Source organism: Lacerta agilis, chromosome 1 (assembly GCF_009819535.1).
Source record: "Lacerta agilis isolate rLacAgi1 chromosome 1, rLacAgi1.pri, whole genome shotgun sequence".
Lineage (NCBI taxonomy): Eukaryota > Metazoa > Chordata > Lepidosauria > Squamata > Lacertidae > Lacerta > Lacerta agilis.
In genome coordinates, this window is record NC_046312.1 from 114,214,855 (window position 1) to 114,239,869 (window position 25,015).

General features: G+C 39.9%; 1 protein-coding gene across 3 annotated transcripts in view; it reads right to left on the minus strand.

Annotated features, from left to right (window-relative positions):
- Positions 1 to 25,015, minus strand: part of MAP3K20 (mitogen-activated protein kinase kinase kinase 20) — a 112,681-nt gene that overhangs the window by 52,743 nt on the left and 34,923 nt on the right. For all 3 annotated transcript variants that reach the window (XM_033167984.1, XM_033167993.1, XM_033168001.1), the window contains exons 3-9: positions 24,435 to 24,522; positions 21,738 to 21,839; positions 20,087 to 20,152; positions 15,297 to 15,325; positions 15,036 to 15,173; positions 10,773 to 10,859; positions 4,879 to 4,953 (exon numbers count right to left, since the gene is read on the minus strand). In XM_033167984.1, the coding sequence (XP_033023875.1) occupies positions 4,879 to 4,953; positions 10,773 to 10,859; positions 15,036 to 15,173; positions 15,297 to 15,325; positions 20,087 to 20,152; positions 21,738 to 21,839; positions 24,435 to 24,522 (585 nt within the window). The remainder of the gene's footprint in view (positions 1 to 4,878; positions 4,954 to 10,772; positions 10,860 to 15,035; positions 15,174 to 15,296; positions 15,326 to 20,086; positions 20,153 to 21,737; positions 21,840 to 24,434; positions 24,523 to 25,015) is intronic.

The window sequence follows — 25,015 nt, forward strand, 5'->3', positions numbered from 1 at the left end:
GCTATGGTAACTAATGACTCCTAAACCTATTTTTGAATTTTTTCCCTCAAGCACAGATAATAGGATGACAACTCCTCCAATGAAACTAATATGGAGACCAATGTTCCTTTCCTTCCCTCAGTGGCACCTTTGACAAGATCGAAATTTCTGCTTACAGCACACCATGTTTAATTCTAATTCTATTAATTCATATGAAAAGGCTGGTTCAAAGGGAGTCCGACTTTGGTGAGGAGGAGGAAGACGAATTTACAGATTGTAAGGTCTCTTCTACTTCTTGAAGGTTTGAAATCCTAACCATGGATACAGCACATAAGTGCAAATAAATGTCGGAAGGACATCAGAAATTGCCATTTCCCAGTCTTCAAAGATGTTCCTGTGGGTTATTGCTTTTGGGTTGATTTTATATGTTGTGGTCTTGTTGTGAACCGCCCTGAGACCTCCAGGTATAGGGCGGTGTATAAGTTGAATAAATAATAAATAATTATAATAGTATTTGCCTTATGCTGCACTTGAAACACCTTCACATAATGGCCATGTGGCAATGTATGTACAGTGGTGCCCCACTAGACGAATGCCTCGCTAGACGAAAAACTCGCTAGACGAAGGCATTCGTCTAGCGGAAGGCTGCCCCGCTAGATGAAAAAGTCTATGGGGCTGCCTCGCAAGACGAAAAATTTTCGTCTTTTTTTTTCGTTTTGCGGAGCATGGCTGTCATTGCCGCTCCGCAAGACGAAAAACCCACTAGACGAAAATTTTCGCAGAACGAATTATTTTCGTCTAGCAGGGCACCACTGTAAAATGGAGCTGCAGCCCTATAGGAAGGTTTCCTACTACAGATTATATACTTGTATGGCAGGAACCCATGTTCCTGTGAAAGAGTAAGGAAAATAAGTCCAGATATTATTATTATTTTAGAAAAAAGAAGACTTTAAATATCAGTTTTACAAACACTAACCTTGTATGCCTCACAAACATTGTATGCAAACATTGGCTTCCTATTCACTTCAAGGCTCAGTTCAATAGTGCTGGTTCTAACCTTTAAAGCCCTAAATGGTTTAGGGACTGCTTCTTCCCATATAGGCCTGCCCAGAGAAGCACTTTTGGTCCAACTTGGGATATTCAGTGAGTGAGCACGAGAGAGCCTTTTCAAAGACAGGGTTGCAACTCTGAAATGTTCTTCTATTCAAAACCAAGCAACATCTCTCTGTGTCAATTCTCTTTTGCCATATTTGAAAACACTTATTTCAACAGGCTTTTTGCACGCAACACCTTGTTTTATTGCTGCCAGTTTTAATGTGTATGATCTTTTACTCTTGCTTTTGTTTTCTTTAAAGTGTTATTTTGCGTGTGCTGTTACTGCTTTTATTAAGTTGCACTTATATGTTTATGACGCTGTTGTATGGTTTTTATGAACATACTCTGGGCATGTTCAGTCAAAAAGTGGGATATAAATATCTATTATATTTGTGGCCTAAAATAAAAATAAAAATCATGTTTTACAAAGCTCACATATTTGCTTCAGCATGAGGCCATTCTGATTCATCAAAAGCAAGTGCGCTACTTGTAATTACGTCTTTATTTCAGGGCCTAGAACAAGAATATGGATGAAAACTGAGGGAAAGTATCAAAAATAAGTACCAAAAATGTTTAACACTTCAAGAGACTGCTTGTTTGTTGAAGTGACATTTAAAATAGTAATGGGGATTTTTTTTAATTGAAGTTTTCACAATACAATTACAAGAACAAACTAATCTACAAGAAATAAAGAAAACATTCGTAGCGTGTGAGAACATTGAGGCCCAGCACAATAAAGTAGCAGACAAAACTTGGAAAAGTTCTGTGTGCCCTCATGAGGCATGACAGTGACATTTCATTGTGAAAGTTAGCCACACAAATGCAGAATACAGCCGTGTTTTTTTTTTATTGTGGTGTGAGGCCTTTGTTCTGTAAAAGCACATAGGATTCACGTTACACAGAAGTTATCAAAAAGGACGTTGAGTTATTTATAATATTTCAGTTTTGCATAGGTAAACAGAACATTCGATGTCCACATCTTCAAATCAGGTCCTTGAAAAACATAAAATAGTAGTACGCAAGAAGTTTTTTTTGGTTGAGTGTGCAGATTTATACAACTTTTTAACATCCTCGCCTCCCTGTGCCAATTCTAACGCTGTGGTTACAAGGCAGATTGGGTCAGAATGCAGTCCAGAAACAGAGCAGGGGAAAATGTGCTCCACATAACCAAGGATGACCTGATTATTTCAAGTTAAAAAAAAAATACTGTCTCAGGCAAAGCAGTCATAAGTTCTTTGCATTTTCTTCTGCCTTCATTGCTTCCTTTGTTATGCTGAAAAAAAGTGGGGTAATTGTTGAAAACTGAAAAAGTCACAGTTAAAATGTTGAGAGAGAGAGAGAGAGAGAGAGAGAGAGAGAGAGGAGCATCGCCTCCGTTAGTCTGTCTGACAGACCCCAGACAAGGTTGAGACAAAAGGTTGAAACCAAAATGTGGATACATAATAAACGGATGATACACATTCTCTCTGCATCACGCCTGTAATTATACCATTTCTGCTAAAATTACAGATGCAGCAATTAAAACGTGCATTTTAATTCGAGTGCACAAAAACAATTAGGAACAATGCTGAGGTGTCTCTCCCAGGCAGATCCAAGTGATTTTCGCATTATAAAAGAGAGACAATTTCTTTATTTCAAATGTCAAACAACATTAAAAAAATGTCAAATGTATAACAAAAAGAGACAAGTGCTCTTCTATGCAAGAGCTGCCTATTCAACGTTTAGGTGAAGGGATCTCTTTGTCTGTCATTTCTGGTCCATCTTGCACACAATTGTAAGACAACTGCTTAGAGCTCAGCGGTTGCTGTTCCCCTCACCTCATCCCACGTCTATTCTGCATGTTCACACACAGCTATTTCCCTCAACTACTCCCGTAAAACCCGCATTTTTAGGACCCTACTGTATAGTTTACAGTTAATCAGCTTGGAGCAGAAGGATAGCAATGGCAGCAGGTGCATACTTGGCAGTATATGATTTCCACCTGTTGATATAATTCCATAATTGATTCCTAATGTAGAGTCCTAATGGCTTGCTTCAGTAGTTCATGCCTCCCTGTGGATCCCACATGGGTAATGAGTGGCTACAGCCTCACAGCAATAAATGTGAATGAGGGCATGGAGGAAAGACTTGATTCCTTTGCACCAACCACAGCATCCACTGGTTCAAAGTACATCAATCAATGCCAGTTTAGATTTGGAACAATGTACATCTGTATTTCTGTTCTGCATTAGCGTCACATGCATTCAATGATAGGTCCCTTCGAGGTTTTGTTTTATGCATTCTTTTTTTTAGCAACACAAAAATTGGCACATAAAATTATATGCATTTCCCTTGCTCCACCAAAAAACACATTTTTATTCTATAATAGACATATTTTTGGAAAGGAAACTGCATTTGCAAAACTTGGAGAAGTGTGTGATCTAACGGATAGTTGAGTTGTGTCTAGAACGGATGAATTAGGTTGGCTTGCTTTAAAATGTGGATCTAATGTCTCTGCCCTGAGTGGTAAATCCTCAAGGGTAAAAATAATTATCACGGGATAAGCTGGAAATCAAGTGGATATCTCTTTAGTGATCACCAAAAATATATATGAATTAAGTGTAAAGTTAAGCATTTAAGCAAGATTTGAAATTACTCATCTAGTAGGGAAATACTGTATCAAATTACTATTAGCAATATAAGGTAAATAAATTCTGGGACCTTGATAACTGGAAAAGGAGTTGGTGGTTGTGGTCGTGGTGAGGGGAGATGTGTAGTAGATCACTGTGCTCACTGTTGTTATGGTATTGTTGAGAAATGCTTTGTGCCATATAAAGATGAGAAGGTCAATCTGCTTCAGGGCCTGCCAACTTTTTTGGGCCAGTGGGAACATTTGGAATTTTGAGGAAGTTCAAGGGGCACCAGTCACAAAATGGCTGCCATGGGGCGTGCAGCATAATACAGAATGGCTCTCTGTAGGATGTGGTGTAACAGAAAATGACTGCTGAACACAAACTGGTCGCCACACCTAAATGAGCAGAAAAAGGGGCAGGAACCCAAATTGTGTGGGCATGCCCCTTCCCCAATAGGCATTTTCAATGTGAAAAAGACACCTATACCAGCCAATACTATGCTCGCTCATAAAAATAAACTTTTTCCTCTATTCAGAATGGAAGGGAGGGAGGGTGGGAGTTCAATCCTGACATCCAATGAAATGTGGGCATGTTTAAGGGGCACAGGATATTCAATATAGGGGAAGCGCTGTGGATTTTTGAGGTAACATTTATCAAGACTTTTCAAGGATGCAATTTAAAGAACTAGCATCTGCAGCTCCTGAATTCAACAGTTTATAAGGTAAAAGAAAACAGAATATCTGCTAACAAACAAAATTCATAATAAATATCTGTCTGCTAACAAACAAAATTCATAATAAATATCTGATTGATACAAAAAAGGAATTTCTGTTATAGTCTTATAATTATTATTGTATTTTATGAAGTTTTGTTCATTGCTTAAATCCGATGATAATATATGCTTACCCAGATAATTCACAGAGCAATCCGTTTACATGAGTTCAGTGGGACTTATTCCCAGGTAAGTGCATATAGTATTGCAGGCTCTGTACCTGAAATCCTGGTTCCCTTAAACTTATCCAGTGTCAGCAGATAGGGTAGGTGGTATGTGAAAATGAAATGAAATTAAATAATACAAATGGAAAAATTTTATCTCACATTTAGTGTCCCATCTGCAACAGGAGGGTTTTGTTGTTGTTGTTTAAAAAAACAGTACAGTTAAAACACACAGTGGATAACAGTAAATAAATACCTTTGGATCTGCTTCCCAACACTGGAGCATCAATTCTGCAAAGCTTCCAGGGCAGCTGCTTGGAATGGTCAGTCTCTGTAACAGAAGCAAGACAACGGTTGGACAACCAAGGGACTAGGAACGAACAGCAGAAGATAAACCCCAGCTCCCATATGAAAGCAGATCTTCCAATGTCCTCAGTAAAAGAAAGAAAGAAAGAAAGAAAGAAAGAAAGAAAGAAAGAAAGAAAGAAAGAAACTATACCACAAAGTACAGGAATTAGCAAGCACAGGGACAGGCAAAATGCCCGTAGAACAGATTGATTGTGTTTGGAAACCTATCAAGCTGTCTCTGTCCCATTTCTCAGAGAGATGATCTTCTAGCACCAAGAATAATGGATCCTTTACCACTAAATTTTACAATTCAAGGTTTGAGATATATGTCATCTATATGTGCCACCCAGACCAATTCTAACCATTCTAGATGTTTCCTCCTTGGAAGCAACCACACTCTTAATGTAACTTAGAGAGTTTCTTACACTCAAGCAGCATATAATTTGTTGTTTTATAAATAAATATGAAACTTCTCTTCTCAATTCAGAGTGTTAGTATGAAGCAAACCTTATGCAGCATACTATCTCTGGAAAAGGAGAAAAAAACCCTAGATCTTACAATAATTCCATTCCTCATTCTATAGTCTTCATTAATAGACTATCCTCCTGCCTGGAAACCAGACTCTTCAAAACTGTACTAGGGAAACTGTCCCCTAATTTTATGCCTCTAATATTTTTAATTTCAATCACAAGTCCACAGGTTCTTATTATGACTGTATATATCTCTGTATATGTATTTCCCAAGGTTTTCCCATTTCTGCATCCCTGCATATATTTGAGATAGTATTCTTCCCATGCACAAGCTCAGTTTATTTGAACTACAGACCATAAATATCAAATACAGTAGATATTATTCATTGCTCTTATTCCAATTAATCCTTCTTTGGGCAGTGCATGTTCAAGTATCCCACATTAGTTCTCATCAGCTGTTTTGTATGTGTACTAATATTTATTGGCATCCATTAGCTATTTTGAACTAAAGTGCTACCGGTAGATTGTGCTGTGATGATGATGAAGCAGTCCTACTTAACTGAAGCAATCCAATATCACTCCCAGTTAACCATGAATAATCTGAGTTGCATAAGAAACTAACTTCTGAACAAACATTCTAGTAGATTAAAACTACCATGATCAAGAAAGGCAAGATGAACCAAACACAGAGTAGTAAAATCAGAAGAGTTTGGAACCTGTTTATTGAATTATTAGTATTGTTGGGCTTTGCAGAGGTACCATGTAGATATTGTAGAGCTGTCATGATAACACACTTTCCTCAGCAGGGTATCCTACTATGGTCTCTGGCCAAAATAAGTGCTAAGATTCTCTTCAAAGTGAAATTGAAGAAGACCTGAACCCTAACCCTCATCATTAGTTCAGCACTGGACTAAAGGAAGATGTTACAGTTGCTTTTTAGAAAACTGAAGCAAATACACTTAAGCACACTTTTCCTTTTTTTCTAGTAAATGGAACTTTTGAGAAGTTAAACTACTGCAGGGTTAATGCCATGGCAGAAGGAAGGGTTAAGTCATTTTTGATGCTTCAGAGAAACAACGGTACATGGCCTTAGATTTAGTAGGGTAAGAATGCTAAAGACTTAACTAATACAAAAGTCACCCTTCATCGTACATTTATTGACGAACTGATGCAGCCATACAAGAAGTCTAATTAAGTGTTGCAAGAATAACCAACATGTAAATACTCAAAGACCTTAAATAACAACATTATTCAAGAGTGGGAAGAAAACTCTCATATTGCAAATATTGACATAAGATTGAAATACTTACTGCCAACGTGAACAATTAGTAACCTAGCGACAGAAGGCAGACGCAGTGCCAAAAGCAGATTTGTGTACAAGCACAAAAACCTGATATCTTCATGCTGTGATCAACATATAAGAATGCGTCTACACACTTTCAGTAATGCAATTAACCATCTAAAAAACCAACCTTTTCATTGAGAAAGATTCTATTGATTAACACAATTGACCCACTTATACAAAGCAATCAAATCTGAACTTCTGTCCACTCACTTTGCTCCCTAGGGTTGCCATGAACGGCACTCCACTTTGTCAAGTAAGCTAAACAAAACAGATATCTATATAAGTGTAATGGGACCTGCAAGAATTTATGAACGGCTGTGTGTTAAAACCAAGAATGAAATGCAAACTCAGGGGAAATGCTATTGGGGGGATAAAAATATACATAGCAAATGCTAATAAAATATGCAATCATTAAAATAATGAGTACCATAAATGTGAAAAACTTTTATACCAAAAGTATGTTCAAGAAGTCTACTTGGCATAAACAAAGAGGCAATGACACTTGATACTCAGTCAAGTCATTTGCCTAAAAATACAACTGATAGTCTCGCAATGGCATTTGTCTGTAACCCTCACTGTTCCAGGAGTTGGAAAATGAGTTACTAAAAGACATGTAATCATCACTTGCATCCATCTTACTTGAGTAGAATGTTATTTGTCAGGTAATATATAGGTAGCAGGTCACAAAGAGTGTCATACTCTAATAAAAGTGACATTTCTAAGTAGTAATTTGATGTTAGATAATGACATCTCTAATATGAACTTTTATATTAGGATTGTGTTTTGGAGTTTAAAATATGCAAGTACCAAGAAAAACTCTAGTGGAATGAGGAAAAAGTCATTCAAAGAACTGATATTTCACTTAAGAGTCGGTATGGTTTAATGAACAGAGTACTGGACCTGGATTATTAAAAGATGGGTTCAGATCCCCAGCTAGGAATCTCACTTGGTGGAACTGGGCAAGTTGTCATATCTCAGCCTAATCTATGTCACAGGGCTTTGAGGATAAAATGTATGCTGGTCTAAACGCATTCTAAATTGGGGAAGGATGCGAATTCTTCAGCATTCTTTTTGTAACCTACAGGATAGATGAGTCTGAAAGTCTTAATTATTACTTATTAGTTATTTAATAAACAGTGTACTTCCACAATCAACCATTCTAAGGGTTGTAATCTGCTCTTAACTATAACAAGAGAGGAATTCTGCGTGGGACAAAACTGAGGTTTAGTTGTTCTCTCACCATAGCGAAAACTTTAGCTCACAAAGCACATCTAAAGCAATCTGCTTTCCATAAAGGACACTGGGAACTGTAGGTTAACTCCTCAGAGAGCTACAATTCCCAGCACCATTTAACTACAGTTCTCTGGAGGACGTAATGAACTTTTAAATTGTGTTACATGTGCTTTAAAAGGGCAATAAACATAGTTTGCAGGCTGACAGCTGAGAGGGAATTTGGAACTCAGGCCCCATCTAAATTATCTATATACAGCAGTACCTTACCACTTTATAAAGTCATGGCTTTTCCCCAAGGAATCCTGGGAAGTGTTAGTTGTTAAGACTTCTGTGAGTTGTTAGGGGACCCCTATTCCCTGCGGGAGGCAGTGAAAGATAGGCGTGCCTGGCGTGCTCTGGTCCATGGGGTCACAAAGATTTGGACACAACTGAACGACTGAACAACAACATTCCCCTCACAAAGCTACAATTCCCAGAGTTTCCTGGTAAGAGAGATTAACTGTTAACCATTCTGGGAACTGTAGCTCTCGGAGCGGGACAGAGGTCTCCTAACAATTCACAGCATCCTTAACAAACTACAGTGCCCAGATACTGATTTATATGTACAGCACAGATGGGACCTTCAAGACATACAGATTTGATCCAATTCTGTCCAGCAGGGACTTCCATCAGCAAACTTTTGCCTCTCCTATGCAGCCCCCCCCCATGCTATTCTGAGGGTCCCCTGACCCTCTGGAGCAGATTTAGAGGGCATAGAGTGGATGAGGAAATTAGCAAAAACCACCTCTCTCCTCCTCTCCCCCACCTTATGTCGACAGAAGTCTCTACTGCCATGTGATTCCGTCTGCATAGAAACACCATACAACACTTAACCATTTTATTAGGACTTTTAAAACGTTAGAAAGAAACACAAATATTTCACATCTTTAAGAAGCAGGCAACAATTTGCCATCAGATTTAAAAACAAAACAAAACAGAATCAGTATGGTAATCTTACCCAGTGACATCAGTTTCCATACATCACTGTAGCGTTCTATTTAAAAACATGGACACCATAACTTTTGCTCTATTGTCCGGACATTAAAAAATACGTAACGCTTCAGTGACCATTGGTGGCTTTTATTCACCATTTCCAGTCCACTGAAGAAATCGGCAGACCCTTGCTTTCCATTAAAATCAGTCAGCACTCATGTATTTAACATTATTCCCTCACATTCCCTCTTCTACGCAAACTTCAGGCTGAATAGTCAATCTAGATAAAGTTCAATAGTTCTATGTTCCATTTATTTCAACAGAGAGAACGTTGAGCACTGGGACCAATGAGGTTTTTAAATTGCCTAATTTTGGCTGGATCGTGTCCATACTAAGCAGAGCAGTGACGTAAGTGGTCAACATGGCATATCACTATACATTTCTTATATACCAGATTCCCGTATCCAACTATGAAACCAAAGCACTGGTGTATATGGAGGAAATTTGTGTCTTGATTGCCTCGTCCCCAAGGGAAGAAATATTGTGCAGAACCAATAAGCTTTTCTTCATGCTTAGAAATGGAACAGATACAGATTACACCTTATTATTCTAAACTTATACCGTAGGAAGTTACAAGCATAAGGTTGTTCTGAATTAAAGAAAGATTCCCAACCAAGTTGGGTATTCCATATGGATTCCCGGACACGGCAGCCAACCTAACACTCAAGAACAACTTTTAAAAGGCAGGAGGTGCTTTAAACATCAATTCACCCCCACCTGTATTTCTAGGAATAATTTTTTTTCTAGTAACACTTTAAAGAGTCTAAAACCATTGGGGAAGCCAGCTATATATATATAAAAGAATTCAAGAAGCTGAGCTGTTGCTTTTTAGCCAAATAGCTTTTTATTAAGTAACGTACCCACAACCTTCCAGTCTGCCTAGATAGAGGATTTCCATACTTGGTGTGACACACAGCCACAACTTTAATTTTTTTCCCCCTTTAGTGGGGGGAAAGAAAGAAAAACCCGTACTTCCTGTCTTTGACATCAAGGAGCCATGCGTTCAAATAAACGCTCACATGTTGAACTACCTGAAAGCCTCAATTTGTAGGAAGAAGAAAAGCAACGCTGGGGACCCTGTACAAAGGGTGTTTACGCCACTGAAGTTCTTTTGAAATGGAAAGACACCGCATGAGGAAGCTTGCAACTATGGCAGAGCCTTACCAGTACTAGTGAGGATCTCATCTTCAATGTAGCCGAGAACGTAGGTGGCAAAACTGTAATTTCCCTCTTTTTTAAACTATTTTTTCTTCTTTTATTTTTGAAATCCTCATCTAAGTGGCAGTTTCTTGTACTATAGTGACTCCTGCTGGGAGAGTTAAGTTGAAGTAGCTGAAGGTCTCTTACAGATATATCAACTCCCGGCCAGTATAAAGATGTCCTAAACGCAGGAGATGGAGTTAAACTGTTCCCCTACCTTGGACGCAATGGCTTCTTTCATCACTAAGAACAAACCCCTAGGTTTTACAATTGAGACTGAGAAACTAGTACAGTACTTGTACGATTTTTGATCTACAGCATCACGATGTGAAGCTGCAACAATTAGATGTAAAGGGTCCATTCATGAGGAATAACATCACTTTGACCCTTTGTGTTAGCTCCTACTGCTAATCTTTCCATACGCGTGAACTTACTTTCAATTTGAAGAAGATGAAAAAGTCTTTTGCAAACCCCAATACTGTTTTCTGATCTATGTACCTGAATGTAGAAACGTAGTCTTACCTCGTTTTTTTCCACTACAAGCCAAGCTACTTGTAATCCTTCCAAGCCTTTAAAGGGGACCTCCCTTGTTAGCATCTCCCAGAGAACCTGGAATAGAAAAAAAGGAAAGAATTTTTATTTCTGTACTTTGTATTTTAAATACATTATTAAGCCTTGATACAGCACTATCTGTATCCAATTACCAGGCAACCAGAGTCTATTTGCAGGAACATGGACATATATTTGTGTGCAAGATCCCCACACTAAATCAAATTTTGAGTATTTCTCAGTTTTTTATGATAAAGAGAAGTGTGGGGTTATATTTTGGTTGTAAAATACACAAGGCTGAAATTTTTCTTTGTTCCTCAGTTGCTCAAGTCTGGTGGTTGAGACTTGCTTCTGCCTCCGTCCATTTATTCTTCCACAAAATGTCCGAACTAATGTCTGTGTACACGCACACGGTTATTTCGTTAGTTGTTGTCTTCTTTTGTGCAGCCCAGCACATTATACAAATCTCGGTCCAGTATATCCAGTCCTGCTGCATCATCTCTGAAAAGGACAGCTATGCAAATGAGGGACGAAGAAGAACTTCCATGAAGAAAGGGCGAGGAAGTCATACAAATGAAGTTTGGGGGAAACCAACCCTGTTGGGCATGAAATGACTTCTGATTCAAAAGCAGTAAATAAAAATCAAACCGTAAGGAAAAAAACAGCAGTGAATAGATATTCAAGATCATTCAAGGCAACCAGAAAAAAACACAAGTAATGAGCCACAGTAGGCTGCTATGTATGCAAACCCTGCTTTTTCTTTTTTCCCCTTTAATGCTGTTACTCCAGAAGTTTGATGAACAAAGCTCACGGGAGTTTTAGTCTTTAACTCAGGATCATATTACGCATGGCTCCCAAAATGTTACTGGCAATGGCAGCTGAGGCTTCCCAAGAAAAAAGGACTACCTGCCCGGCCCCTCCATACATTGTGCTGGAGAAACATTACGAACCCAGTGGGTCGCTAGCTACCAATTCTAGTTAGGAAAGAAGTCTGGGTGTTTTACATGGCTGAACAACTATCTTAAAAAGCTGGATTAAAAGAAGTGTCTCTCTCACTCACTCTATAAATAGGTTTTCATATCCAAGGCAACACATGCTCAGTGTAATGAAGACGAATCTTCACTGGATCTACATTTCTAAAGGGAAATTTATTACACGAAACCCCTGCAATTAAATATATATACAAATTCACTGGTAGAAAGGAATCCCGTTGAACTGATATTTAAATTGAATATGCTGTGACAATTTCAGTGTTATCATCATTATCCCATAAGCATTCCCCCTATCAGGTAGAAAGACTGCATATTATTTTCTGCCTCATGCAGAAGGATATGTCTACTCATGGGAGCACAGGCATTTTTAATGGCTAAGGAACTATTGGACAGACCACAGGAATCCTAAGACTTGGTATGGCATTTGGATAGGTAGGCCAACTACCGGTATATGTTAAACAGTCTGACTGCAAACTCATTTACTTACAAGTATATTTCATTCATTTAAGTGGAAACCCCTTGCAGACAAGTTGCAGTACAATCCTAGGACCTGTTATCTCACAGATACAAGTCCCATTGTTTCCAACAGAACTTACAACCAAGTAAGGCTTCAAGGGATTTTTATCCTCAAGTGTCCCGGTCTCATGAAACTGTTTGCCAAATCTCAAAAGTTATATGAATTATAGGGGAAAAAATAACTAATATATGCAATCTTTCCTAATGTTCTTGTGATTTATTCAGAAGAGGCAACTTCAAGTTGACCAAGGAAAAAACTATGGACCTATGGATTGACAGCATTATATTGTACTATGGTGGGAAAATGCTCACCCCCCTTTTAACATTGTAAATGGAAGATAGAAAACAATATAATAGTTCAATGAATACAACCCATTCTGGCAGGGGAAAACCCAGGGAAAAAATAAATAAAAGAAAGGCCATGGATTCTGCCAGCAGAATGCCATTTCTCGACATCTTCACTCTTTTACATTTGAAAAGGATTCTGCTCTTTGTTATCAGAATTTCAGCTGCACTTCAACGGATGAAAAGCAGATGTCTGTCTAGCACAAAAGCCACTTGTAAGTGCTCTAAATTGTGATACCAGGCTGTTCAAAACTTGTATTTATGGATGAGATTGTTTAAAAAGAAAAATAGACACGTTTTTCATGGATTAATTCTTTATCTTCAAAACACATTGTTGGCGTAAAGGGTTGTGGCTTGGAGAAGTTGAAGACCTACATAGAGGAAAGCTTGGCTGAACCGATGGCTGGAGATTGTAAGCCAATGCACTACTAATGGTGCAAATCTACGCACTTGTAGACACAGTTCCACTGAGTTTAATGGGGCTTACGCGTACATAAATGGGTTAAGAATTGCAGTCTAATCCCAACCCCACTTACTTGGAAATAATTTCTATGGAATTAAATAGACTTTACTTCTGAAGAAACATGGTTAGGACTGCACAGCAAAACTTCTATCTAGATCAGAAATTAAATGCGCACAAGCATATCCTTGTGTAATCTATAAATATTTAAATAAGCGCCAACATGCACATTTTTCATGTGGAGGGTTAACATGCACAAGTAGTCAAATGCACAAGTAGTGAGCCAACATGGAAGTTCCTTTGTGTGCTCTTTCAATGTTATACTTTGAGGTAACTGTTCAAGTTATTTTCATTGTGGGGGAAATCCAAGCTGAAAAAGAGAAACTCTCTGAACTGAACTTGCACATATCTGCCATTGTGATATAACAACTTGTCCTATTGAAACCAGTCTAAAGATGGGATAAAGATTAAGGCACTTATTCCCATACCTGAACTTCATCCCTCCAGTGAGATGGATTTTCTCCAAAAACAATGCCTAAATTACAGATTAAATTAGCTGCAGTTCAACAAGAAATCAATGTAATCCAAGTTAGTCATGGCGTCCAACTTTTCACATTGATTTCAATGGCACCTATATGCAATTAACTATATGAATTCAACCCTATGTCTTCAGATCTTATAATTTTGTGAGTGAGAATGAAAAACTGACCAGCATTGGTGGCTTTGAGCTTTGTGGCTACAAGCGTGGATCAATGGAATTGGGTGAAGAGTTCTCCTCACCTTGGCATGTTGTAAGTGGTAATGGGCTTTGGGACCCAATATTTCTTCCTCATCCCTTCCCCAATCTCCTTACTTTATATTGAGGGGAATATCTGCCCTAGGAGAGTCTTTCCTAACCCAGGACACTGAACCCATTAGTTTAGTCTTAAGAAGAGCGGGGAGTAATTTTCTAAAGATCTCTGCCATGGATGGCAAAGACAACCACCTGCAGTGAGTATTTATTGTTGTTAGTCTCAGTTCTAACACTAATAATTATTAGTGTTGTTGTTAGTGCTTTGGCTTGTTACTGGTTATGAGTGCTGTAGTTTCTACCTGTGTCCCTGGTGTTTGTCCTATCAGGATTGGAGAGTAATATCTGAACAGGACACACGACAGAGAAACATAGGCAAAACATGCACCACAAGAGTCATGTTGAAGAAAAGAAGATGGTAACAAAGCGTGTCTGTGTGCCAGAGAATGAGCATCCAAGAAGGCACATGCGCAGAAATACTGTAAAGGAATGAGCACACAAGTACACATTCAAGAGAGAATGCATACTTTGTGTGCCTCGTATGTCTGTCAGTGTGCTGATAGAGCTTCCTGCATCTGTCTTTTTGAGGGGAGGGTATTTTATAGATTGTTACGAATTGCATGTGTTTTTGTATTCATGTGTTGATATCACAATATATTTATGTTTAAGGTTTTTAAATACAGTCATACCTTAGAAGTCAAACGGAATCCGTTCTGGAAGTCCGTTCGACTTCCCAAACATTCGGAAACCAAAGCATGGCTTCTGATTGGCTGCAGGAAGCTCCTGCAGCCAATTGGAAGCCACGGAAGCCCCATCGGACATTTGGGTTCCAAAGAATGTTCGCAAACCGGAACACTCCCTTCCGGGTTTGTGGCATTCGGGAGCCAAAACGTCCAAGTACCAAGGCGTTCGGGATCCAAGGTATGACTGTACACTGAAGCCACTTGAAGGACTCTGTGTGACAAGTGACTACCAATTCTAAGAATAAAAATGTTTTTTAAAAATATTACAACCAGCAATATCTTTTGCTGGCTTTGTGATAGATGAGACTTGTGGGGCCAGCTGGATCTGGCCTCTCCAAAGATAATTTTTTTGAACATATATGGTAGTACACAAAGAAATAGGCTACTCACCACACCATACGAATAAGTGTCACATGTTTCAGATACCGGCAGACTCTGGATAACTTCTGGAGCCATCCAAGGAAAGGTACCAACTAGAGACATGTGTGTTGTATGGGAGTGGAATCTTGAAGCACCAAAATCACATATCTAGAAAATGCAGTAAATAAACAAAAATCAGCGCCCACATTTTTTTGAGTGGGGGGGCACAACTACGATGCAACATAGGGTGCAACAGCAAATAAACTTTATATGTGCTTTATATTTTCCTACCTTTAATACTCCATCACCAGCTATGACCACTGAAAATTAAAAAAGAAAGAAGGGTAAGAAGAAATTACATGACAACTATTTACATTATTTAATGATGATGGACTTGTACATACTGGAAAGCACAGTTAATATCATTTCTCTAGCTGAATCGTCTGGCAATAAATCTAACTGACACTGAAATATCTCATACTGAATTGTCCATGGCCACCAAACAAAGAAATATTGATAGTAGGGTTGATAGCTTACTGAGAGTAAAGTCAGTGCGTTATGACAGTGGAAAAGAAAATACTCAGTGTCAAAAATTATTGAGAAGCGAGACTGAAGATAAAACTGTTGGATATTATAATGCCATGTCAATCTATACTGAAGACATGACATCTGGCATATTCAGACTACCACAGAGCAGGAAGTGTCAGATAAGGACAACCAATATGATCTAGCAATTGGAGCACCTACCCTCAACAAAATATCTAAAATATTCACAGTATTATAGTTTAGGGAGAAAAGAAGACTGAGTGAGAAAATGTCATGGGTTTATAAAATTATGGAAACCATTGAAGAGAGTGAACAGAAGGATCTATTTATCTATCATCTATCTATCTATCTAATATCACTCAGAATATTAGGAATTGGGATCAATTTACACGTAAAGGATAAATCTTTACACACAGCTTAATTAACATACCAGTAGTATACACACAATCACATAGCTTTAAAATAGATTAGAATACATTAACAGTTTATAGGTAAAAAGTAAAGGTAAAAGACCCCCGGATGGTTAAGTCCAGTCAAAGGCAACTATGGGGTTGCGGCACTCATCTCGCTTTCAGGCTGAGGAAGCCAGTGTTTGTCCAGACAGCTTTCCGGGTCACGTGATCAGCATGACTAAACTGCTTCTGGCACAATGGAACACCGTGATGGAAACCAGAGCGCATGGAAATGCTGTTTACCTTCCTGCTGCTCCTATTTATCTATTCGCACTAGTATGCTTTTGAACTGCTAGGTTGGCAGAAGCTGGGACAGAGCAACGGGAGCTCACCCTGTCACATGAATTTGAACAAAAGGTCGGCGGTTCAAATCCCCGCAACGGGGTGAGCTCCCGTTGCTCTGTCTGAGCTCCTGACGACCTACCGGTAGCAATTTGAAAGCATGCCAGTGCAATTACTGTAGATAAATAGGTACCACTGTGGTGGGAAGGTAAACGGCGTTTCATGCCCTCTGGCACTCGTTACAGTCCTCCGTGTGGCAGCAGCAATTTAGTCATGCTGGCCACATGACCCAGAAAACTGTCTGTGGACGAACGCCGGGTCCCTCGGCCTGAAAAGTGAGATGAGTGCCGCAACCCCATAGTCGCCTTTGACTGGACTTAACCATCCATGGGCCCTTTACCTTACCTTTTTAACAATTTATAACAGACAATTAGCGATACTGGATGGCCCTTGTGGTCTCTTCCAACTCTATGATTCTATTAAGCAGAGGCTTGACAGCCATCTGTCAGGAATGCTTTGATAGTGTTTCCAACTCTATGATTCTATGAAATAGAACCTATTCTATTCAGAACAAGTATATCCTTATGCAGGCAGGTGCTGCTGGCCAATGAGAGGCAAGGGGTCTTGCCTTTATGCTGGTTTGAGGAACCTGTGGCCCAGGATTGCAACTGACATCATACCCGATCACTGGCCATGCAGGCTGTAGTGATGGGAACTGCAGCCCAACAATATTTGGAGGAGTACATAGGTTTCTTTGTCCCCATGTCTTCCAACAAAGATTAAAATACCGGTACATTAAAATGTCACACATTAAAAACTTCCCTAAATTAGTGTGCTCGTCATTCTTTGTTTTATAATTCACTTAAAATGTAAATATTTTAAGACTGATGTTGCTGGTCCCCGTTTTGTTTCAGTGTTCAAAGTCACAGGTGTTATATAGTCCTCACTATTTTGTCAATGCCTAACTTTATTTTGTAGTAATGGATTTCAAAACAACTTTTACTTTGGGGGGCAAGATAAAATGTTTAAAAATGAAAGTTCTATTTTTAAAAACCCTTCCCAAAAATATTTGGGCTGGATGTTTGTCTAATCCAACATGGAGTTCTCCTACTCCGTCAGAAGGGCCATCAAATAATTGGTCAAAGTATTAGAATGCCCAGCAATAAATACTAAAAAGGCATAACATTAATTAATTACAAGATTTATTGGCCACATTTCAAACAAAACGTTTTCCGAAGTAGTTTCCCTAAGTTATCTGTGTTTGCCGACAAAACTTTACACAGAATTGTGAATGTTTGGTTTTCAATATCTAACCAGTTATAAAATATATTTTACATAGAGGTAACATTGGATTTCTCTGGTCAAAAATCAAGAAAAGAAAATGAGGCACAGCCCATTTGAATGTGATTGTAAGAGAAAACCCTTTCAGGATAAAAGCAACAGCTAATAGCAACATTACAGTGAAGTAACACCCCTTTCATTCCCCCCCCTTGCATATTAGTTTTGGGTGTATCCCACAGTACTAATCCCATTTGGCACAAAGCAATTCTATCTTGCGTAACAGCCACAGAGACTCATGAACTATAGTTACCACGAAGCAGGAAGAGATCAATGGATGAAAAACTACAGATATTTCGTGTTGAACTTGGTTCAGCAGCCTCTCACTTGGAGCATTAACAATAGCTTAAGTCATTTTCTTGACAAGGAGATGGCTTGCAACTCATAGCATGTTTTTTCATGGCTGGAGAACTCTTAACATATTTTAACTGATTGTGCAAACAGAGCAACCGATTAGGACCATGTGACCCTCCAGTTCACTCCAATTCCCATCAGCCCCACACAGTATGGCCAATAGAGATGCAAATTCCACAAGGCAGTGGGCTCAATCCAGACTAAGGGCCTCTCCACACTTACCATTTACAGAACAGTTGCTGTTCGGTCCAAAGTTTTTTAAAGTGAATACAGTCGTACCTTGGAAGTCGAACGGAACCCAAAACGTCCTGAAACCAAAGCGCGGCTTCTGATTGGCTGTAAGAAGCCCTGTCAGATGTTTGGGTTCCAAAGAAAGTTCACAATCTGGAACACTCACTTCCGGGTTTGTGGCGTTCGGGAGCCAAAATGTCTTAGTACCAAGCCCAAGTACCGAATTTGGGATCCAAGGTACAACTGTATTTAGCTAATTGTCTGCATCTTTGGCCACAGTCATTATTAGAGAGTGAGTGTGGAGTTTTCCTTTCCACACTAATGGAGGGTTCTGCCCAAACTGAGAAAAGTTCAATGGCTGTAGTCACTCTCCTAATGTAGCTTTATGTCCTTCCAGGGAATTATTGTTGGTGCTATGAGCCTGCACATGGGGATAGCACTTTTGTGATTGATTGATTTTTTAAATTATGCCTACTTATTCAAGAATACTGATCTTGTGGGGGTACAGGAGATTAGAAAAGGAACTACATGTCTGCCTGAACTATGGTGACTCTGGTTATTGCGATGAAATTTTGTATGCAGCTCATGACTGCTGCCAAGGGCTCAGCCCCATCATTTGCATGGACAGGCGGAGTCCCCCAAACCCCAGGTTACCCCTTAGCGGAATAATGACACAAGACAATGTGCTATGGGGTTAAAACCGGCCACAACTTTATTAAGATTCAGGTGCGGGGAGACCTTGGCTCAGGCATTGGGCATTTATCCTTCCCAGTTCTCAGGCGGGGATCTGGGAGACTTCAGGGTTATCCAGAATGTGTGGGAATTGGGCTGGCTCTGGAGAACATATGTTCAAGCAGAGAGCTCGCCCACCGTTCGCCGCCGCTAGAGGAGGAGAGCAATGACAACCTCTCGGTGTATGGCCAATACCTCCCCCCAAGACCCCTTTAATGGGGAACTCTGGTATCGCCGCCACAAAGGGGGGCAAGGGTCACCACCTCACGCCCCCCCCCAGGTGGGATTGGGTGGTTGCCTGAGGTAGGCGGAGACCCCAGGAATCCCGCCTGGGGAGGATGAAGCCAGTCCGAACTACCAGGAGCCGCACTGGAATCCAGGGGGCTGCGTGCGACCACACAAAAGTCGCCCCCCATTTGATGTGAGGAGCGGTCATTCTATCTGTCATGCATCTCCTTTGAACTGAGCTCACAAACTTAACATCTTCCACTGGTTTGAGGGAAGTGGCATAAAAAAGTCTGCCAAATCTAGGGCTGCCATACATCTGGAAATTCCTGGACATGGCCGGGATTTGGCCATTTTAACCAACGCCCGGGTGGAAAATCTCTGAATGTAAAAGCAGGGCTTTGAGTACAATATCCAGGAATACTAGCTGAAGGATGCTAACACTGTGTGGCAACATGCCCCAAAATCCCCCAAACCCCAGCAACTATTCCACTATAAATGGTAGGTGTGGAAAGGACCTAGGTTACTTGCAGATGTCCCACTGAAAAGCACTATGGAAAGTTAATCATGACTAACTTAGTGCCCTCTAAAATAAATGGGACAATTAACTTATCCTGGAATCCAAACTAATGTGTTCTGATTTTGCCATTATCCAGAAGTGCACGAAAACTCTGATTACCTAAATGCATCTTAGAATAATCGTACAGAATGGTAAAGTTCAAGGAAGCTAAAAAGAGAGCAACATTTTGTTGAAGACAAACAGGATTAGAGGCGAATCGAAACATGTTTTGAAGTGTTTTCCAGCAATGTTTAGTAAGCATTTCAACTGAAGGTAGAATCGCTTTCCTGTGTCCAGTAACTAACACTGAAAAACCAGGATTTGCTAGAAAAACAAGAACATGTAAATTCATGCTGCATTACCATTTCGGGACTTCAGATCTCGGTGAATTACTTTGACTGGAGCCTCCATATGCAAATAGTGCATTCCTAAAAGGAAATGGTTTTTAAAAAGAAAAGGAAGAAAATCTATGTTACAACATGATCACTTCTTATCAGCACTTGCAATGGCTTCTTCACAAGCCAAATGCAAATAAGGTAAAATGGGTCTAACAAAATATCCATGTACTTCAATTCTGTGGTGAGGAAGACACACATTCAAATAAAAAAAAACCCAATGAAAGAAAGGGTATGTGCATCTTTCACGAAAGGCTACACGAAAGGCCTTCAGTTATTTATGTATAGCCTTGATACCGTATTTTTCTGTGTATAACATGCCCCTGTGTATAAGACTCCAAATTAAGAAAATTTGGGGGGACTCCAAATTAAGAAAATGAGGGGAGCTTACCAAGAGTTGTTAAGCTTTTTTTGGGGGGGGAGTTGTTGAGCTTTTTTTTGGGGGGGGGGAATGCCGAAAGTCGCTCACCCAACCAATTGCCACTGACAATCTCCTAATCGCAGTGATTGGGCCAATCGCACATACCCCCAATGCACTGTCCATGTATAAGGGAAGCCCAAAATGTTTAAATGTTTAAAAAGAAAAAACCCTTGTCTTATACATGGAAAAGTATGGTATGCCACATTTCTGTCAAGGCATGCTAGGTAGTATACACTTTTAAAATCCTAAAACATATGAATGGTTATCTATATGTTGTAAGTCACCCAGAGTGGCTGGGGAAACCCAGTCAGATGGGTGGGGTATTTATTATTATATTATTATTATTATTATTAGAAATAGAGTCATCCTAGCCAGGCATGGCCAAACTTGGCCCTCCAGCTGTTTGGGGACTACAATTCCCATCATCCCTGACCACTGGTCCTGTTAGCTAGGGATGATGGGAGTTGTAGTCCCAAAACAGCTGGAGGGCCAAGTTTGGCTATGCCTGGCCTAGGCCAACTGTTGACACTATTTCCTAGTCCTGGGCTAGAGTCTTAAGCAGCCACTAAGAAGGTGGGATGCAGTTGGTCCAATGGTTCTGTCAGGCCTTTGCTGATTCTGTCAGAGTCTATATTACATTAGTAATATATTTGCATTTTATGATGCTTGATCAATCTTTAAAAAGCTTTTTTTTCTGCCCAGCTCAAATATTGATAATGACCCCTTCTCTCCCCACAGGGAAGTAATTCTCATGCAGCCTTTTGCCCTACAAAGATGCCATATAAAGAAAATGGGAACATTACTGATGAACAGAAGCTCAGAAGAACAGCAGCAGAAATAAATAAATTCTGTAGGTATTTCCAGAGCCATAGCTACTGGGGGGCTAGCCAGATTTTTTTTGCCCCAGGTAAATTGAGGCTCCCAGTCTCTGTGTGTTTATGCATGCAAATGCACACAGGGGGTGCAAAACCGGGTCTTTGACCCGGGTGAAATAAACCATCTCCTTAAACTACATCCTGTGCCAAGCATCTGGTAAATCAAGATTCACTAATAGGTCTTGGGAGCTTTCGTGGAAGATAACCAAGTTGATAGCACTGGAGAATGTGAACAATTCAGACTAAGGATTACAGATAATGTTGCTCCTTTTTTCAAATCATTGCAATAAACTTCCCTTTGTTATCAATAAATCTCACTTACCTTTAGCTATATCAGTTGCCCAAGTCATTATATGATCCATATCCATCTCTTCACTTCTGTTGCTATTTATGTAGTCGTACAGTGATCCAGCGGAAGCATATTCTGTGAAGAAACAGCACACATATTTTAAAATGGCTTTGTCTAATGCTGGACAGTTGCATGGTAATGTTTGGCTTTCCTAATGAAAAGCATTTACATGAGGAGCACACTTTGCACACATGCAAATGGGGAGTTGCCTGTACTGGAGAGTCACACAAGGCCTTAAGGGTGTGCTCTCTGAAAATGTTCAGCAATAATCCACCATGCCTACTGTTCTGGCAGGAGGGCTTTATCAGACTCCGTTCAGCCTTCTGGTGCTGATATAAAAGACAAATTTTGGATTCCGTGGTGTGTTCTGAAGTACATTTTCAGTTCACGCAGGACCTTTAGGTTCATAAAATTTCAAATAAACCAAGTGTCATCTCTGAAACTTCTTAAGATCTGCCACTTCTTATTTCACAGAATTTTTTTTGCACGCAGCACTGCAAACTGTTCCCTGGGTTCATGTTCTGACAAAATACTTTAAAAATATATACAAATCAGCAAAGACTCTCTAACACATAACACTTCTTCATTTCAGTTATTGCTGCTTCATAAGCTGCTCGTCCTGTTTTTGCAGTTCCATTGCTTTGCTCTTCCAAGCGCATCCATGTGCCTTGTTTCGTATACATCACATGCTTCAAATTATATACCCTTTGACCAAGAACTTTTGTAAACTGTTCATACAGCAGTTTGGCCGATTAAGAAAGATAAAGATGTGTAAACAACTCACATAAAAGTAAGGATATTTGCATTGCAGTCTTTGAGGAGCAGCTACATATGTCAAGCAAATTTATATTTAATTCAACATATAATCATAGAATAATAGAATTGTAGAGTTGGAAGGGCCCCCGAGGGTCATCTCATCCAACCCCCTTTGATGCAGGAATATGCAGCTGTCCTACACAAAGATCAAACCTGCAACCACAGCATTATTAGCACCACGCTCTAACCAATGGAACTATCTATCTAGTTTATGTGTTGTAAAAAAAAGAGGAATGACTTTGATTTATTCAAAACAGTTAGCATGCCCTCCATGAACATGTCTAACACTCTTTTAAAAAGTCGTCCAATTTGGTAGCCGTTATTACATCTTGTGAGAGTTTGCGCCATAGTTTAACTATGCATGAAGAACTAATTTTGCTCTGCTGCTCTGAATCTTCCAACACTCAGCTCCATTGTGTGGTCCTAGTTTTATGAGGGTGAGAGAAACACATGCACTCTCTATGCACTTTCCACATACCATGCATAATTGTAAACATCACTATACATCTCACTCATCCCACTTATTCACCTCCCCCCCCCCCATACTAAAAAGCCCCAATGTTATAAGCAGTGCTTCTTCTTTTTCCAGCCGGAGCTCAGATGAGCGCCATTGCCATTCTAAGAGAACAAGGGAGAAGTTCACAGTGAGCTCCGGCACCCTTTTTTCTAGAAAAATAGCACTGGTTGCAACCTTTATTGGTGGAGGGACATTCTTTCTTAGCTGTGTGCTCAGTATTTCAAAGGCATTATCATCTTGACAGTCTTATTTTCAATCTCTTTCCTAACAATCCTTTTAAAGTGGGAGATACACCAATCAGCAGTCCAAGTGAAAGAACAGAGTTGTTGACTCTCACTCTGTGCAAGGTGTGTTTTCAGAGACTGGAAGGATGGCAAAGGGCACTAAACCCTAGGGCTTACTGTCCTGTAAACTCTTGGGAGTATTCCGTAGCCATTGCAGCACAGATGCCAGGGCAGGGCACAAAGTATAAAATATAACTGCAGAAAGAACTATTTTTAGACCAGGGGTTGGCAACCTTTTTCAGCCGTGGGCAGGTCCACCGTCCCTCAGACCATGTGGGGGGCCGGACCATATTTTGAGGGAAAAAATGAATGAATTCCTATGCCCTACAAATAACCCAGAGATGCATTTTAAATAAAAGCACACATTCTACTCATGTAAAAACACGCTGATTCCCAGACCATCCACGGGCTGGACTGAGAAGGGGATTGGGCGCATCCGGCCCATGGGCCTTAGGTTGCCTACCCCTGTTTTAAGACATAAGCACACTGGTGTTGTGAGCAGTGATAAACAGAAAGGAGTAAAATGGGAGCATGGGGAGGGGGAGAGAATTCCACTGAGGAAACTATAACATCTTTAAAACTTTCTGGCCATGAAAGCTACACGAAAGTAGTACTACACTAGTCACTGCAAATATAGATACCTTGCATTTCAGAAACAAGAAGAGCTTTTAAAATGTAAAACACATACACCCAGGGCTGGATTTAGGTTTGACGAGGCCCTAAGCTACTGAAGGTAATGGGGCCCTTTCTATGTCCAGCTGTCCTTTGTCAACAACAAATTGTCGCTGTTTTTTGTGTTGAATATATGCTATATGGTAATTTATGGACCTAATAGGTACCTAAAGCCAGCTGCACATAACAAAATACGTATTTTATCAAAGTCATTGTTGAACTGAAATGCAGTTAAGAAGAAGTATATTAATAGTGAAATACAATTAAGAAGAAGCATATGTTTGGGGGGCCCCAAGGGAGTGGGGCCCTAAGCTATAGCTTGTTTAGCTTATACGTAAATCCGGCACTGCATAAACCACAAAAGGAAGGCTTCTCACTTACCCGTAACTATGCCATAGTTGGGGGGTTCAAGAACAGCTCCATAAAACTGAATGATGTTTTTGTGGCTGAGCACGCTGAGGATTTCTGCCTGTTCAAAATACAGAAAATGTTAAGTTGTCAATGCAAAACTGCGTACGGTTCCAGAACGCACTTATAGTAAACGTTTAAATCAAACTATCTCTGAATCCATCTCTTTCACAAACAAGATTTGAATATGCAAAGAATGCACGCCGAGTTAAACGCTGAACACTCAGCAACACTTCTGAGATTCAACCACCTTCAGATCCCTGAGTACAGCTTTGTAAGTGTCATCAACCAACAGTTTCATAATTTGGAAGTATGAGAACCATTATATTGCAAGTTCCATCTTCAGGTGGTTGAGCTGTCACTCTAGAGGCCTTTTCCTGTCTCTTTGAATACACAGATGCAACGCCCTTCATTGGCTACACGATAAGAGACAAGGGGGCTTATTTCTAGCGAGGGATCATGGGAGTTGTAGGCCAAAAACATCTGGAGGGCCGAGTTGGAGGAAGCCTGCACTATAGAGAAAGAGGTCAACAATAAACAGGGGTGGCGCATCC